This window comes from Mauremys mutica, chromosome 6 (assembly GCF_020497125.1).
Source record: "Mauremys mutica isolate MM-2020 ecotype Southern chromosome 6, ASM2049712v1, whole genome shotgun sequence".
NCBI classification, from domain to species: Eukaryota; Metazoa; Chordata; order Testudines; family Geoemydidae; genus Mauremys; species Mauremys mutica.
The window spans coordinates 58,150,780-58,168,447 of NC_059077.1; the positions used below are offsets into that span (position 1 = coordinate 58,150,780).

General features: G+C 41.6%; 1 protein-coding gene across 1 annotated transcript in view; it reads right to left on the reverse strand.

The window, feature by feature from the left end:
- SPATA9 (spermatogenesis associated 9) overlaps positions 1-10,877 on the reverse strand; it is a 20,934-nt gene extending 10,057 nt beyond the window's left edge. Inside the window, exons 1-4 of the mRNA XM_045020895.1 lie at positions 10,721-10,877; positions 10,496-10,584; positions 3,514-3,741; positions 2,745-2,840 (exon numbers count right to left, since the gene is read on the reverse strand). Coding sequence (XP_044876830.1) covers positions 2,745-2,840; positions 3,514-3,741; positions 10,496-10,584; positions 10,721-10,784 — 477 coding nt within the window. The 5' untranslated portion in view covers positions 10,785-10,877. The remainder of the gene's footprint in view (positions 1-2,744; positions 2,841-3,513; positions 3,742-10,495; positions 10,585-10,720) is intronic.
- Between the last annotated feature and the right edge of the window lie 6,791 nt (positions 10,878-17,668).

Genomic DNA, 17,668 nt, shown 5'->3' on the forward strand with positions numbered 1-17,668 from the left:
GCTATGCTGTAACATGCTGAATGTCTCTTGCAAAGAGCTGGATGCTCTTAGATCCTATTGCTGGAAGTGGGTGTTAGCACTCAGCACTTCACACAAATCAGGTTTTATGTGAAGTAGAATAGTGCCTCTGCTCCCTACAATGTGCAAATAACCATCATTCTGGATATCTTAGGATGCCTGGAGTGGGTTAATTTTGTTTAAAAAAGTTATTAGAAAATATTTATAATCTGGTAGTACCCAAAGACCCTGATTGGGATTGGGTCCCCATTGTGTTGGATACTATACACACCTAGAAAAGATGTAATCCATGCCCTGAAGGGTTAACAATCTCAAGACACAAACAGATACAGGCCATACAGGGGAAAAGTATATTAAGTTGATATAATCATTGTAGGTGGGTGATGTCAATAGTTGAAACTTGCCATTATAAGACCCTGTTTTCAGCTGTTTACATTTTTGCCAAACGTTAATTGTTAGGGCTGGTGTTTTCCATGCCAGGTGCCTGGGTTTTTTTGTTTCTAAATTTAATCCAAAATAGTTCAGCCATTTCTGAGAACTAGAGTAGGGGGATATGTTTTGCCATTTAATAAAAATTTTGGTCACTTTTTCTTTGAGAAGCTCTAGAGCCCCCAGGCTTTGGAGCAGGGACTTTAAATTTGGCAGGCGTTGGCATTGTGTCAGGGATGTATCTATCAAATCTATCACATACGGTCAAGTTACAAACCTTGAAAAATCCCCGTTCACCCATGCTTAGAAGAGATGACAAAGAGTTTAGCAGCTAAAATCACCAAGATTCAATCCTCATTGAACATGGAGAACTGAGATTGGATGAAGAACCTGGGAAGGCACAGTGGGTCTAGAAGAAAATGGTGGTGGGGGATAGATGAAAGGAGGAAGCAAGGACCTGAGACCGTGAGAGGAGATGAGAGACAGGAGTCAGGGTGGTTGTTGGGAGCTGGGACTGATTGGGCAAGTAGTTGAGGAGAGAGAGATTTGGATGGGGAGCCTGGAAGTGGTGACTAGGACTGGGTGGGCAAGAATAATGGGATGAGAAGTCTATGGAGTGGAGACTGGGGCTGGTTAGGGAAAGAGAATAGGATTGGGAGAAGGAGTTGGGTAGGGAAGAAGCAGTTCATGCACTTACAAATTAACAAGAACTTTTGTTATAAATTGGGGCCTTATCAGTTAGGAGAAACAGCAGGAGAAAGACGTGGTTGTATTGGTCAATCACAGGAAGACTATGAGCTGCCAATGTGATGTGGCTGTGAAAAAGGCTAATACAATCCTAGGATGAATCAGGTGAGATATTTGCAGTAGAGGTAAGGAAGTGTTATTGCCATTATACAGGCACTGGTGAGACCTCATCTGGAATACTGTGTGCAGTTCTGGTCTCCCCTGTTTAAGAACAATGAATTCGAACAGGTGCAGAGAAGGGCTCCACTAAGATGGAAATAGAGAACCAACCTTATGAGAGGAGACTTAAGGAGCTTGGTTTGTTTAGCCTAAAAAAACCAAAGAGAGGCTGAGGGCTCACTATAAATACATCAGAGGGATAAACACCAGAGAGGCAGAAGTTATTTAGGGGCCAACATGGGCACAAGTTTAGGCTTGAAATTAGACAAAGGTTTCTAACTGTGAGAGGAGTGAAGTTCTGGAACAGCCGTCCAAGGGGAGTAGTGGTGGCAAAATACCTAACTTGCTTCAAGACTGAGCTTGATAAATTTATGGAGGGGATGGTATGATGAGATATGTCCATCCGTGACTGGTATTACCAAATATCTTAAACGGCTGGAGATGAGACACTAAATGGGAAGGACTAGGAGTTAAGCATTACATTCTTTCCCAGGTGTTTGGCTGGTGGGTCTTGCCCATATACTCAGGGTGTAACTGATTGTCACAGTTCCCAAACCAAACATGGCAGACTCTGGGGGGTTTTCACCTTTCTCTGCAGCATGGAACATGGGTCATTTGCTGATTGTAACCAGAGTAAATTATGGGTTCTGTGTAATTCTAAGTCTTTAAATGAAAATTTGAATAGCTTAGTAACTCAGAGGTTGTGACAGGAGTGCGTGAGTGAGGTTCTGTGGCCTGTGATGTGCCAGAGGTCAGACTAGATGATCATGATGGAACCTTCCGACCTTAAAGTCTATGAGACAGGTTAGAGGGGATGAGTCGTGGGGGGCAAATAATCCTGAGTAAAGAATCAGAAAATCATTAGCCACAAATTCATGACACACAATTTAATGCAGCATTGAAAAATAATAGCGTCCCATTTATCCAGGGTAAGTAGTTGGTGGTTTTATGGGTTATTTTAATTTTTGTTTTTAAATAAGTGAGTAAATATCATTAGTTTTTCCATTATCAATCAACACAGAGGACAGGGGAGTAGATTTTTATGCCTTGGTTTGTGACCAGGTTTGCAAGGCTGCCTAAACATGTACATGATACACTCAAATGCAACTTGAGTAAAATAACCATTTCATTCTGCCTGTCATGCGGCTACCTGTATGAAAAGAACAGAGGGAAAACTGAAATGCTCATTGTTGATGACAACATTTAAACCTTATTCTGATGGCTACATTACTATAGCATGAATATTAAGAAACTGAATTGATAAAAAAATGCCTGATTCTATCCCCTTTACCCAATTTGTAGTACCTTATGCTGCACATAGTCCAAGTGGTTTCACATATGGAGTAAGGCACTACGCACTGTGGGTGCAGAACTAAGAAGCTTATACTTACCACATAAATTAGTGCTGCGTAGGAAGCACACATTATGCTGGTGAGAGCAGTCTTTGCTGGATAGGAGATCACATCAAACAGGGAAAATGTTCTACCCTGAAGGAAAAATCATTTTTAAAAACAGGTTTTTTTGCTGCCAGAATATCAATGCTGCTCAACAGAATAAAATTTTAAGAGCAGTTCCCTATATCCATATCCACTTCTGAAATGTCTACATTTACATTACTTTTGTCATCTGTTTGGGTCACCAGAACATAGAGGAATCACAAGCATCTACCACAGCCCTTCTACCAGCCTGTCTATTCTTCTGACTCAGCAGGCCTTCTGTGGGTTATAGGAGAAAGTAGCAGTGGAGGAGGAGAGTTAATGCTGCTGCAGAGCTGGCTAAGCTCTCTCTCCATGTGGAAGGAGGAGAACCACGTACATAGGGTCCTCTCCACTCACAGATATTGGGTGCAATCAGAGCATCTGTCTGTATACAGTCAGTCCTCATTCAGGCAAAATGCCTACTGTTTTGGCCCAGCGAACTAGTTAACTGAATGAGTTAACCAATGGTTTCAGGATTTGTACCCGTATGAATTACTATGTAATAGAGGGGAAAAAAAACGAGATCAAGATGGTAAAGATTCCAGTTTTACACACACTAACTTGAATGAGCAGTGGAATAGAACTTTTAATTGAAAGTAGTTTGAAAACCTGATATACATTGCAGGTAAAGAATGTCAGAATAGGTCCTAAATAATTAGCATTTGAATGAATGCTCCCATACCTGATTTTTATAGAGAGGCTGCTTTGGTATGTTTACATTTTTCAGAAGACGATGAGACAGAGTATTTAACTCTGCAAAATTTTGTACAAGTTTTGGCTGCAAGACTTTGGCAACAGATTTTGAAGATGTTGATATTCTGTTTAGCCCATTAATAACTCTTACTCCAGGAGATGAAGAGAATGCACTTGCCACAACTGATCTGGATGCTTGTAGAACGGGAACAATTTCCTGAAAGGGAAGTGTTTGACAAACGATACGGCATATGGTTCTAAAATGAATTTCTTTTAATATCCTGACTTTATGGAGAGTGAAAGGCTATTCCAAAAATAATCCTTTGATACTGAAGCTATGCAGAGATACAAGCTATTTTATTAAAAAATTCAGTTAGTTATTCTTCATCTAACTCTACAAATAATAATGAACACATAATGACTTGAATTGTGGCAATATCCAAGACGCTATATAAACACATAGGAAGAGATAATCCTGCCCCATGTTCATATAGAAAGTACCAGAATATTTTACACTTAGTGTCTTGGAAAACATACATTTATGTAGCACAGTTAGCATCTAGAAGAAGAAAAAGCTTTTGTAGTTCCTGTTTGGCCTGTGGGCACAAGACTACCCTTCTCCTGTAATAGGTGTATGGCCTTTGCAGTATTCCCAGGCCTACAGTGGCTCAGCAAGCAGGGAAGTGCAGCTGTCATCTGAATTTGAGAAGTACTTTACTTCTATGGATGTTGATGGAGTCAGCACTTCCCAGGAGACTCTGTCATCTTGCAGAGCTCATCATCAGACTCAGCATCAAAAGCAAATCTAAAAATATAAATTTGGAGATGTAGGTGTGCTAGCTGAGAGAGTATCAGCTCAGAACATAAAGGGCCTAATAGCGGATGTATCAGATTAAACTGAGACTACACTTGATGTGAGCCAAAAGAGTTTAATGGTTTATTGTTGGTGATTTACCAATTGATTTTAATTACAACATTGCCACCTGGTAATACAATGATGGGCATATTAGACATGCTTAAGATATAGAAGTAGAATATGCCTCTATTTGTAAACATTTTAAAATACGTTCCACTCATCTGCTCATCTCTGAACGCATTTTCCCTTGCTTCTCTGCTCTGACAATGCCAGCCTTGACTGAGCGCACTTCTCCCACAAACATCTCTTTCTTCCATGATGCTACTTATGCATGGAATGTCATTCCTGAGCTGACAAATAAAGCCACTACTCTCCCCTTCAAATCCCTCCTTTTCCTCCACTTCACCCACTTCTTCCAGGACACTTACTAAAAACTGGCAAGCTAATAGTACACATTGCAGGTTGAGGGGCTGTCAGCATATACAGCTGACATATTAAACTACCAAGAGGTTCCTATTATCACATTGATAATACTTTGTTTATATGCTAGCCTGTAAGTGACTTTTTAGATTTTAAGCTCTTCAGGGAAAAGCCATCTGTATTTATACAGCACTTAACATAGATTCACAGACTTTAAGACCAGAAGGGATCATCCCTTTTAGTTGGACTTCCTGCACTTTTCAGGCCACATAAGCTCACCCACCCACTTCTGTAATAGGCCCATAACCTCTGGCTGAGTTACTGAAGTCCTCAAATATTGATTTAAAGATCAAGGGGGCCCAGTACTGATTGGAGCCTTTGAGTATTAACCTATTACAAGTAACATAAAACATGAAGCCCGACAAAATCTTTCATCTGTGCTTTTCTGGTAGTTATCACTTAGAAACCTGACCTTACATCCTACAGCCCAATGGGATTCAAACAAATGTTAAAGAAAACCTAATCAATTGATTAGTGTGAAATTTACCCTAATGTGGGGGTGGGGGTGGGAAGCACAAGGCCTTTTGCACCACTTAAGCCCCATGGTGATTGTACTGTGGTCAGAGAGATTGTAGAGGGTTCTCTGAACCCCATCCTTCATACTATATAGGGGAGCTCTGAATTGGCTGTATAATGGATCACATGATCAGTAATTAGAGGGATACATGATCCAAGTAGCTAGGTAAAATGTAGCATCAGTCATTTTTCCTGTCCTTACACTGGAATAATAGCCTGGCCACAGGGTGACTGCGTAAGAAAGATCCAAGTATGAACACTCCATAGCAGTCTTCCCTCCACAATTCTAACCACTTGGATTTTGTTCAATGGGGATGATGAATTTCAGTGACTGCACTAAATGAGAGAAATAGTTCCTTACATGTGTAACATACAAAGATGTGTTTCTGTATGCTCTGTAGTAACCTGTATTTCATCTGATATTGGTCAGAGGTGCAACTTCCATTGATTTTTTTTTTTTAAATGGGAGTCCTGTAACTAAACCAGGGGTCGGCAACCTTTCAGCAGTGGTGTGCCGAGTCTTCATTTGTTCACTCTGATTTAAGGTTTTGTGTGCCAGTCATACATTTTAATGTTTTAGAAGGTCTCTTTCTATGTCTATAATATATAACTAAACTATTGTTGTATGTAAAGTAAATAAGGTTTTTAAAATGTTTAAGAAGCTTAATTTAAAATTAAATTAAAATGCAGATCCCCCGAACCGGTGGCCAGGACCCGGGCAGTATGAGTGCCACTGAAAATCAGCTCGCATGCCGCCTTCGGCACCCATGCCATAGGTTGCCTACCCCTGAACTAAACCCTATGCAATGTTGCTTGAAAAAAAATGTGAGGTAGATACTCAGATGTAAATTGCCATAGTTCCATTGAAATAAATGGAGTTATGACGATTGACACCAGATGAGGATCTGCCTTAAATGTTTTGTACCATTGTCTATGTGATAAAAATAAAAAAAACCCCACATAAGGTTCTCAAAACATTTAGGAAGGAATGTGCATTGAAATGGAACACAGGATCCGGTCCAAGAGGTGAATATAATAGTTGAACCGCTCAGTAATAGCAACCATAATGTAATTAAATTTAACATCATTGCGAAATGCAAAGAAACCTATCACAGTAGCATTTAATTTAAAAAAGGGGAATTACACAAAAGTTAGGAGCCTAGTTAAATGGAAATTAAAAGGAATAGTCACAAGTTTGAAATGCCTGCAAACTGCACAGAGACCATTTAAAAACACCATAATAGAGGCTCAAATGAAACGTATGCCCTAAATAATAATTAAAAAAACTGTAAGAGGACCATGCTACTGTGGCTAAACAGCAGAGTGAAAGAGGCTGGGTGGGGGGGCTTTAAAAATTGGAAGTAAAATCCTAGTGAGGAAAATAGAAAAGCTTAAACTCTGTCAAATGTAATAATATATATAAGGCAGGGCAAGACATTTTTTTGAAGAACTAGCTAAGGGCAAAAAAACTAATTGCAATTTTTTAAAGTATATCAGAAGCAGGAAGCCTGCCAAACAGTCAATGGGGCCACTGGATGGTTGAGGTGCTAAAGATGGGGCTGTTGCAGAGAAGCTAAATGAATTCTTTGTATCAGTCTTCACTGCAGAGGCTATGGGGGAGATCTCTACACCTTTGCTGATCTTCTTACGTGAAGAATCCAATGAATATTCCAGATTGAGGTGTCAATAGAGGAGGTTTTGGAACAAACTGATAAATTAAACAGTAATAACTCAGTAGAACCAGATGATATTCACCCAAGAGTTCTGAAGGAACTCAAATATAAAATTGCAGAACTAACTAAGGTATGTAACCTGTCACTTCAAATCAGCTGCTGTACAAAATAACTGGAGGGTAGCTTATGTAACTTGGATTTTTAAAAAAGGCCCAAGTGCAATCCTGGCACTTACAGGCCAGTAAACCTAACTTCAGCACCAGGAAAATTGATTGAAACTGTAGTAAAGAACAAAATTATCAGCCACGTAGGCATCAGCAAAACAAGCAGGTGCTTGGGGTGGCACATTTCTAGGGGCGGCATTCTGGCGCCGGCCATCATAGGTGCCGACTCCGAGGCTTGGGGAAAAAGTGTCCGCACCACCCAAGCTTGCCTCCGCTCCGCCTGCTCCCCTGAGCGCGCCGCCGCTGCCTCGCTTCTCCCCCCTCCCTCCCAGGCTTGCTGCATGCGAAACAGCCCTGCCTCCTCCCCCAGGTGTGCTGCATTTCCACCCCCCCATTGCTTCCTGGGGGCCCCCCACGACCTCCTGCCCTAGCTCACCTCCACTCCGCCTGCTCCCCCAGGTCCGCCACTGTGCCGCTTCTCTCCCTCCCTCTCACACGCCGCCGCTCCGCTTCTCCCCCCTCCCTCCAAGGCTTGCTGTGTGTGAGAGGGAGGGGGAGAAGCGGGCGCAGCGGCGGACCTGGGGGAGCAGGCGGAGCGGAGGTGAGCTAGGGCAGGAGGTCGTGGGGGGCCCCCAGGAAGCAAAGGGGGGGTGGAAATGCAGCACACCTGGGGGAGGAGGCAGGGCTGGGGATTTGGGGAAGGGGTGGAGTTGGGGCGGGGCCGGTGAGCACAAAAAAAAAAAAGAGGGGGCGGCCAAAGTTTTTTTTTTTGCTTGGGGTGGCAAAAATCCTAGAGCTGCCCTGATAGAGAAGACGAACTAGTGGAGGGATTCAAAGAGAGAGCAAGGTGATGTGCAAGGAAATTGATCTTTGCATCAGCAGTCTGCATAGATACGAGCAGGAAGAGATTTACTTTGTCAAGGCAAGTGAGAAGGATGTTGCAGTAATAGAGATATGAGATGAGACCTTGGACAAGAGTTGTAGCTGTGTAAATGGACAGGAAATCTTAAGAGTTGTTATGTGGAAAGAAACAGCAAAATTTAGATATAGCTTGGATGTGAAGACGAAAAGACAGGTCTGAATTTAAGATGACATATAGTGGAAAAGATTAAGAACTCTGTTTCAGCCATGCTGATCTTGAGCTGATTGGCTAGAATCCATGAAGCAATATCAGAGAGGCAGACCATGGTTTTAATTTAGACAGAATGGGACAGGCCTGGAGCAGAGAGGTAGATCTGTGAGTCATCAGCATAGAGATGGTAGTTGAATTTGTATTTATGAATGAGATTTCAGAGGTAAGTGTGGAGGGAGAAAAGAAAGGGATGAAGGACAGAGCCCCGTGGAGCCCCTACAGAAAGTTGGAGAGGGAATGAGGAGGATCTTCCAAAGGACACACTAAAGAACAATTAGAGAGGTGGGAGGAGAATCAGGAAAGAACAGAGTCACAGTAGGTAAGGAAGGACAAGATTTCAAGAGCATTACCAATTTTCAGTTAAGTGCAAAGGATAGAAGCTGGTTGGACACAATCTAGGATGGAACTGGAGGCGAGGACTCTGAACATGCCGTTTACATTTGCTGTCTAATGAGCTTAAAGGCGAAAGGGAAAAGGGAGGATGCGGCACTAACTGGAGAGGCAAGTTGGATCAAGGGTGGATTGAGACTAAAGCTTGCTTGTATTGTGAGGGGAAAGTGTCAGGAATCAGGATCTGCTGCAGAACTAGTCTCAAGGCAGCTTTCTCAATACATTTGGCCTGCAACAGCTATCTGATTGGCTATGCCACCTGATTGGCTGCAGGGGGCAGCAGGCTGGCTTTTGGGACATTGGCTCAATGTTCATGCCCACCACTGTGATTGCTCCTGTTACCTTATTCCTGCCTTACACCCAGCCTGGTTTCTGGCCTGCCTCTGCCTTCAGCCCCTCCTTGCCGGTTACCCTGCTTGCTTCAGTTCCTGACCTTGGTTTGATCCTTGGCCCTGGCTTCCCACTACTGACTCTGACCCTAGTCCTTGGTTCCGGATGCCTGCTCTGACCACTAGGCTAGATTGCCCTCATCCAGTCAACTGAGCCAGAGGCACACAAGAGGTCAAGAAGAGTAAGGGAAGGAATGAGAGTGGGCATGAGGGAAATCAAACGGGATGGGATGGGATCATTGGGGCAAGAGGTAGGCTTAGAGGAGGAGAACAGATGAGAAACTTCTGTGTCTGTGACAGAGGAGGAAGAGAGAGTTGTAGAAAAAGATGGAAAGTCATATTGTATTTTGTCAATTTTCTCATGGAAGAAATTGGCAAGAACTTGTGCATAGAGAAGTGCAGGTAAGAGGAGAGGGTTTGAGGAGTGATCAGAGGTGGTTGGGATTGTGGACTTGAGATTCAATTAAATTGTCTAAGTGGAGTTGTTTAGCTAGGAAGATGGCAGAACTGAAGGAGAAGAGAATGAATTTGTAATGCTAGAAGTCAACCTAGTCACAGCATTTCTGCTAGAGATGCTCTGCAGCCTGATAGCAGGAACAGAGGAAGCAGATGTTAAGTATTTCAGGCAATAACTTCTTACAGGCCTTCTTCTCCCAATTTTATTTCTATAAGAGGGATTAGAATTGATGTCCTGCTTCATGGTCTGATTTGCCAGTATCAGTGGAATTGGAAGTGTAGAAGGAGTTGAGGATCTATCACATTAGAATCTGAGCACCTTACAAGCCTTAATGGATTTTACATTCACAGCATCTCTGTGAAATACGGAAATTTTAATCACCATTTCATAGATGAGGCTGCATCCACAAAGATTTTGGGCATCTAACTGCCACTTGAGGCAGTTTAAGATTCTCAAATTAAGATTCTCAAAACTTCCACTCAGCTGCCCACAAATTACCTCAGCACCTACATGTCTGCTGATAAATTCCCCTAAATTTCTGCCAGTGAGTATGCCTGGAGCCATCTAAATCCTGATGCTATAAAGCAGCTCACGTCATTCCCCCACTTATCTCACCTACAATGTCCAATTCAGAGGTCAGTTTCCAGATTGGGCCCAGCACAAAATGGAAGTGGAGAAGCCCCACCAGAGAAAGAGTGAGACATGACTCTAGAGCCCAGAGATTAGAGCACCCACCTGGCAGACCCAGGTTCCAGTCCCTGCTCCAATAACTATTTAATGACTAAATATCAATATCAGCAGAACATGTCTTATTAAATAATGGTAGATAAAACACGTAATTTTTTGAACAAGAAGGGGAAATTCCTTTATCAGAAATGTAATGGCAATCAAATACAGTAGTTCAGTATGCTTACCTGGTTTGGCTGCTGCATTCCAATTATGGTTGGAAATTCATCCTTAATCTCATCTATAATTTCCACAACTGCTCTCTGGATTAGGTAAACTGAGGTAAAAAAGAAGGAATTAAAGATTCAATTCAAAACCTCCTAATCAATTAAACAAAGTGGTGGTAACGTGTACAAATAGGTAGGACAAGGAAGGTTTGGGGGTTTAAATGGATCACAGCCAGGATTGCGTACCTTGTCCAGAAAATCTTTTGATCACCTGCCCACATATCCATCCGATTGGTTTGATGGGCATCATGTCCTAGAGTGAGTTCCCGAGTCCTAAACTCCAGTTACCTCACAAGATTAATCCAGCTGGATGCTCAGATCACAAATGAGCACACCATGTCCCCCCTCCCCCACATGAACATCACCATATCCAGGCAGGGAGCCTTTATGACAGCACAGTGGATCTCTTAGATACTCACTTGTTGCTCTGCATATACGTGGTGTCCAAGGCATGATCCTATCAGGAAAAAAAAATCTGTACTTTTCACAAGTTGCCATGTAAATGATCGCATTTCTTCTAAGTTTTGCATAAGGATACACAGTTTTACATCTTGCTCTTCTAGTATCCTAAATCCAAGGGTTTGGGGTTAAACAAAATAAATATCTGATTTCCTTTGTCTTCAAGTTCAAGGTAAACAAACAAAAGTCCCCATCCCTTTCCTTAAGTTTTAAACAAGCAAGAGAATAATTGTTGTCCTTTGCATGTTGTCATAACTAGAAAGGGAAGGGTAACAACGCTCCTGTATACAGTACTATAAAATCCCTTCTGGCCAGAGGCACCAAAATCCTTTTACCTATAAAGGGTTAAGAAGCTCAGATAACCTGGCTGATACCTGACCCAAAGGACCAATAAGGAGACAAGATACTTTCAAATCTTGGGCAGGGGGAGGCTTTTGTGTGCTCTTTGTTTTGGGGTGTGTTCACTCTTGGGACTAAGAGGGACTGATCATCAATCCATGTTCTCCAAATCTTTCTGCACAAGTCTCTCATATTTCAAACTTGTAAGTAACAGCCAGGCAAGGCGTGTTAGTTTTATCTTTGTTTTTCTCAACCTGTAAATGTTCCTTTTGCTAGAAGGTTTACCTCTGTTTCCTGTAACTTTGAACCTAAGGCTAGAGTGGGTTCCTCTGGGCTCTTTGAATCTGATTACCCTGTAAAGTTATTTTCCATCCTGATTTTACAGAGATGATTTTTACCTTTTTTCTTTAATTAAAATTCTTCTTTTAAGAACCTGATTGATTTTTCATTGTTTTAAGATCCAAGGGTTTTGGATCTGTGTTCACCAGGATTAATTGGTGAGGGTATACTCTCAAGCCTACCCAGGAAAAGGGGTGTAAGGACTTTTGGGGGAGGAATTAGTCTCAAATCTGCCCAGGAAAGGGGGGGTTAGGGACTTGGCAAACATTTGGGAAAAAGCAGAGTTTCAAGTGGCTCTCCCCTAAGATTTGGGGCACGCTTGGTGGTGGCAGCTTACTGTTAACCTAAGCTGGTAAATAAGCTTATGGGGTCTTTCATGCAGGACCCCACATCTGTACCCTAAAGTTCAGAGTGTGGAGGAAACCTTGACACATGTAGACTGTTTATCTCAATATAGCTATTGGCCTTTCCATCAGTCAGCCAGTGATTTATTATTCCTTTTCTTTTTGGTTGGCTCCTGGGAAACTAATAGGCTCCAGCTGTTTCTGGTTCCTTCTGCTCTTCCCTCCCAGACAAGGAAATAACCAAATGTCAATACACTAATGCTGGCCACTACCAATGTAGGCCTCAAACGTGCCAAAAATATTTGTTTAATTCAAATGATTCTTAATATGGCTGCTTTGGTTGCCAACATAAAGAGAACAGAAACAAAACATTGCCACATTTCTGAACTAGGGATATTTGTCAATTGTCTTTAAGTAGTATAGCTTATAAACTCCTGTGTTTAATACGGAGAGGTAATGTTCAGCAAGACCACAACAATAGTGATGCCTTTGGACAAGATGCCGGTCTGGCCTGTGCCCTGCCACTATTAATGAGGAGAATAGTGTTCCTACTGGCACCATATAAAGCCCATTTACTGAGAAAATGTGCGGGTTGAGAATTTCACTAATTTTCCTTGAAATACTGCAGTATATATATTGTGACAAAGTTCCTCCTCTATTTTGGTGGGTCCTGCACTTATTGTCAGATTTGCTCGCCTCAGTAATTCACCATGTGGGTCAGGAAACAGCCCAGAGACCTTCCCCTCTGGTAGAAGCCACAGTCCAGCTCAATTCCTCCTGATCAGGAGTTGGGAGATCTGGGAGGGGGGGAGGCTGGGCCCACCCTCTACTCCAGGTTCCAGCCCAGGGCCCTGTGGATCACAGCTGTCTATAGTGCCTCCTGGTACAGCTGCATGACAGCTGCAACTCCCTGGGCTACTTCCCCATGGCCTCCTCCAAACACCTTCTTTATCCTCATCACAGGACCTTCCTCCTGGTATCTGATAATGCTTGTACTCCTCAGTCTTCCAGCAATGACTTCTCACTCTCAGCTCCTAGTGCCCCTTGCTCCTAGCTCCTCACATGCACACTACAAACTGCAGTGAGGTCCTTTTTAACTCAGGTGCCCTGATTAGCCAGTCTGTCCTAATTGATTCTAGCAGTTTCTTCTTAGTTGGCTCTAGGTGTCCTAATTAGCCTGCCTGCCTTAGTTGGTTCCAGCAAGTTCCTTCTTGTTCTGGAACTGCCCCTGTTACCTTACCCAGGAAAAAGGGATCTACTTAATCTGGGACTAATATATCTGCCTCACTCCCGATCCTGTTTTTTTCATTAGTTGTCCCCCGTATTTATTTGGTATCACGGACCTGTGGATCCTCCCCTTAGGCTGCGGGGAGGTCCTTTAACTGCCCACTTCCTGGATACCAACAGGAACAGTTGACCTCTCTCCCATCCCTGTTATCTCATTAGTTGTCCCCCAGAATTATTTGGTTTCCAGGCCCCTTAGGCTGGGGGGAGGGTCCTTTAGCAGTGGGCGGGCTCCGCCCACCCACTTCCTGGTTCCCTATAGGAACACTCTCCTGTAACCATGTGGCCTGACTCTGTCATAATATATTAATTCAGATTTGCACTATAGGGTATCGCTGAGGTGCTGTGATCCAGGTCTGCAGTATGGATGGCTTGGGGGAAGGAAGGAAGGAAGGAACACCATGCAATGGCTTTCAGTTCCAAGTTGTTCATATGACGTTTTAGATTGTCCTGAGACCAAGAACCTTGTATTTACAAGTGATTCAAGTGGGGCACCCCATCCTGTCCCTGATGTGTCTGTGCCCAGTGTCATTGGGGAGGGGACCAAGAAGAATATCAATTTTCTTACGTTCAGCAGGTCTATCCACTACTCCAGTTCTTTAGGATGCAGAATGGAATTGAGACTCATTTGGTTATAAGATGGCAAGATGAGAATCGGACAGTCCTCCACCAGTGATGCATAGGTCACTAGCAAAATCTGGCAAGTAGTATCACATACATCCATGTAGACATGAAGCCAAAGAGAGACAAATATGTACGCTCTGCAACTATCAATCTTGTCTGCAGGTCATATAGTATTGACTTGATGGAAAGTACACAAACCTGTCCTCTAGCAGGAAAGCTTTTGCCAAACGTAGGGTGACCAGATGTCCTGATTTTATAGGGACAGTCCCGATTTTTGGGTCTTTTTCTTATATAGGCTCCTATTACCCTCTATCCCCTGTCCCGATTTTTCACACTTGCTGTCTGGTCACCCTAGCCATACTAGAATTGAGGATAACTCCTATGCACTTTATCATCTGCATCAATATGACAGACAAATTCTCATAGTTTATGTGAGATGGAAAGAAATTGGACATCTACTTTTGTTTTAAAAATTACTAAAAAGATTTAGTTTAGAGAAACAAGAAATGGCAGGCCAGCTCTGACTAATTGTTTGTCTTACTACAAACTCAGGGGTGTGGTTCCCACCATTGAGTCACAGAGGTTCTTTTACATACTTTGTGGGACACCATAATTAAGACCAAGAAAAATAATCACAACTATTAATCATGGCTATTTTCTAACTAAAGAAAAGAATAAGAAAACAATAAACAAATGATAAACTGGTTACTTCAATTACAATTTTTTCCCTCTATGTCTCTTTGTGTAGAGCTTGTAACAGAGATAGCACTCCGGAGATTTTAGGGCAGATGAACCTGCCAGTTTATAGTTGGCAAAGTCAACAATCTTAACAACATTCTATGAAACAGAAGAAAACATTTAAATCGGTTACTTAGAAGAAGCCATTTAAGGAGTTGTATTGAGACAGGTCAATTAACCAATATTAAACATTTTAAATTTAATTAAATCCTACTTTTTTTTTTTGTTTACCAGTGTTTAGTCCTCCTTTCCTTTCCAGGAATATATTTTAACCAGTTGGTGATTAACAGGAGAAACTGTTAGTCTTCATTTTTTTCAGTAGTCCAACAAAATCATTGAGATTTTTATATCTAATCCCTGACAGTGTTTTAGTTAACTTTTTCTTACCAATCACTGTTGAAATCTTCGGGAGGTTTCCTTGGGTTGGTTTCTTAATCTTCTTTGTTTTTCTTATCTGTCTGTGGCAGCTTCCTTTTAGTGGTGGAAAGGCTGAACTGAGGAGTGCTTGCTTTTGAAGCTGAGTAGCCAGGGGTGTGGGGTGGCTCACTTGAAAATTTTGTATACCCTTATTATTTTTTATGAAATTATATGAAAACACACCTCTTTAATACTTGTTCAGATTTAAGTTGGTTGCTGTTATTCTTTTATTGGCTCCATGCCTTAGGGGTTGGCTTAGGTGATACTTTCATCTTCTAAATATGCAGTCTTTCCAATATGCAACATTTCTTTAATAGCTCTCTGTGTGGGTGTACATAAATATGTGAAGATTCAGATAACTTTTAAAGTTAAAATTAACTGTTTTTAATTCAGTTCATTTTGTGAGGTTTTTTTATTAGAGTTTGACAGGAAATGAAATTTTTCAAAAGTCCATTAATTTCTTCTCTTTATTTAAAAAAGTCTTTAGTTTTCAAAACAGTATTTTAAATTTAAATAACTCTAAGAAAGTCTTTAGCCTAAACTATTAATTAACCATTACTGTATTCTATGCTTAAATGGCTTCTCACATTAGTAATTAATCTAGCAAATGACCTTGCTTTAGTTTTATATAAATCATAAGATGTTTTATGTACAAAGTTATTATATGAAAGTTTGCATTTAAATACAAAATATTTACAAATATACATATTAGTAGAAGCTTATGCCATCTAAGCATTTGAGAAACAACAAAGGTTTTCACCTCTAAGTGAAAATGAGTTGGAAGGAGCCAGTAGTTTCTGTAAAAATTGCCCACCATAAGTGTTCTCCAAGTTTAAAGAATGAAAACTGTAGTGTGTTTACAAAAGAAATTAATATAATTAAGGCTATTTCTAGAATTCTTTGAGTGGGTTTAAACAGAGATTTTTCTTTGGGAAAAGAAAAGGGGAGGGGGGAGGTTTAGCATCGGCCCACTTTACCTCTAGATTTATTGCTCTGATAACACAAACCTACATTCCTTTCACATTCAGGTCTCTTCCTAAAAGTGTTCACACAGATTGCTGTTTGCTTGTCCTTGGGAGCTAGAAGCAGAAACCTTCTGGAATTTCTTCGACTAGCTTTAACATTTTGTAACATACAGTAATTAGCTAAGCATGTGTATTCTTATATTTCCGAGCATCTTGACTATATTCTTGTAGCTATCAATATTTAGTAAAGGTGCACACAAGTTTTTAATTATTTTTAAAAGTTGTATTTATTATTATTTTTGCATCAATATTGAGATCTCTCTCCCCCATTCACTAGGAGTTCTAAGTGGGAGAACAGGGAAAGGAAGTGATCCAGTGCTCTTTCAGCCTCCATTTGGGACGTGCTGGTCACTTATGAAGGGTCAGAATCCATTAGCTATGGATGTAAGATCTTAACTACAGTTTCTGCTAAGAACTTTTCAATATAGGCCCAGAGTCCAGAGCTTGGCTTGGGCTATGGGGGCTGGCTAATAGAGAATACATAGCTCAGAGGAAGCTGGGGTAAACAGATAACCGTGTGTATTTCAAGTCAGTGAGCGGAGTCAGAATAACTCTGAATGTAATTGGGCATCCTTATCATGCGTTATAGACACATGAAGTGTTGAGAAAGGCCTCACGGTTACTCCCCAATGCAGGGAGGAGATAATGGTACAATACCCCTCAGATCCTAGACAAAGTTTGGGGAGAGGCCTAACATGATTATCATGAGTTATGATACCCTCCGCTCACAGATGTATGCCAGTGCTAGCCCACAGAAATGCAAGGGGAAACTTGTGAAATTAAGTATTAATTACTGCTTTTTCGCTTTAAATCTCTAGGAATGTATCTGTTGGTCAACTGAGAGAGCTGCTACCTCATTCCCCTGGACCCTAAAATTAGGATTTAACCTACACACTTTAATAGACATAGTTTGGAGGTAATTACCTGTGTGTCAGCAATATGTCAATTTGGGCCAGCTGCAGAACCATTATGTAATCTTTTAGACCATTGGCTTATTGTGCTTATCTTGTCTTGCTGTTAGAGCTGACCCAGGGGTTTGGGAAAACCCATCCCTGTCACTTCTCTCCGCCCAATGAGCACCATATATAATCTAGTGTAACTAGTTGTTTTGCAGTGTCTCTGAGCCTAATAAGCAAAGTGACACTCCACCAGTGCTGTGCATAATAAACTCCTGTGCTTGACTCTACACGGTGTGGATTATTGTTCCTTCATTTATATATGAGTAAACATGAATTCCCTGTTTCCTTAGATGAGTCGTACTATGGACAGACACTTAGTGAACACTTTCACTGCTGGAGAGAGTGTGAAAGGCAGAGCCCTGTACTGGTAATGGTTGTCTCCGTCTGAGGTAATTCCTGTAAGCTGGATGGCCATGTGGAAGTATGCAACCTGAAAGTAAAGAAATGTGAACTAATCTTGAGGTTGGAGTGATGGAGGCAAGTGTTACTATCCTGCACCTGCACGTTTGTCTGCATTTTAGATGGAACACTGGAAGATATGAGTGACTGTTAAGAGGGGGTCTTTGAACTTGGCTTTTCTGGATCTCTCATAGATTGCTCCAGAAG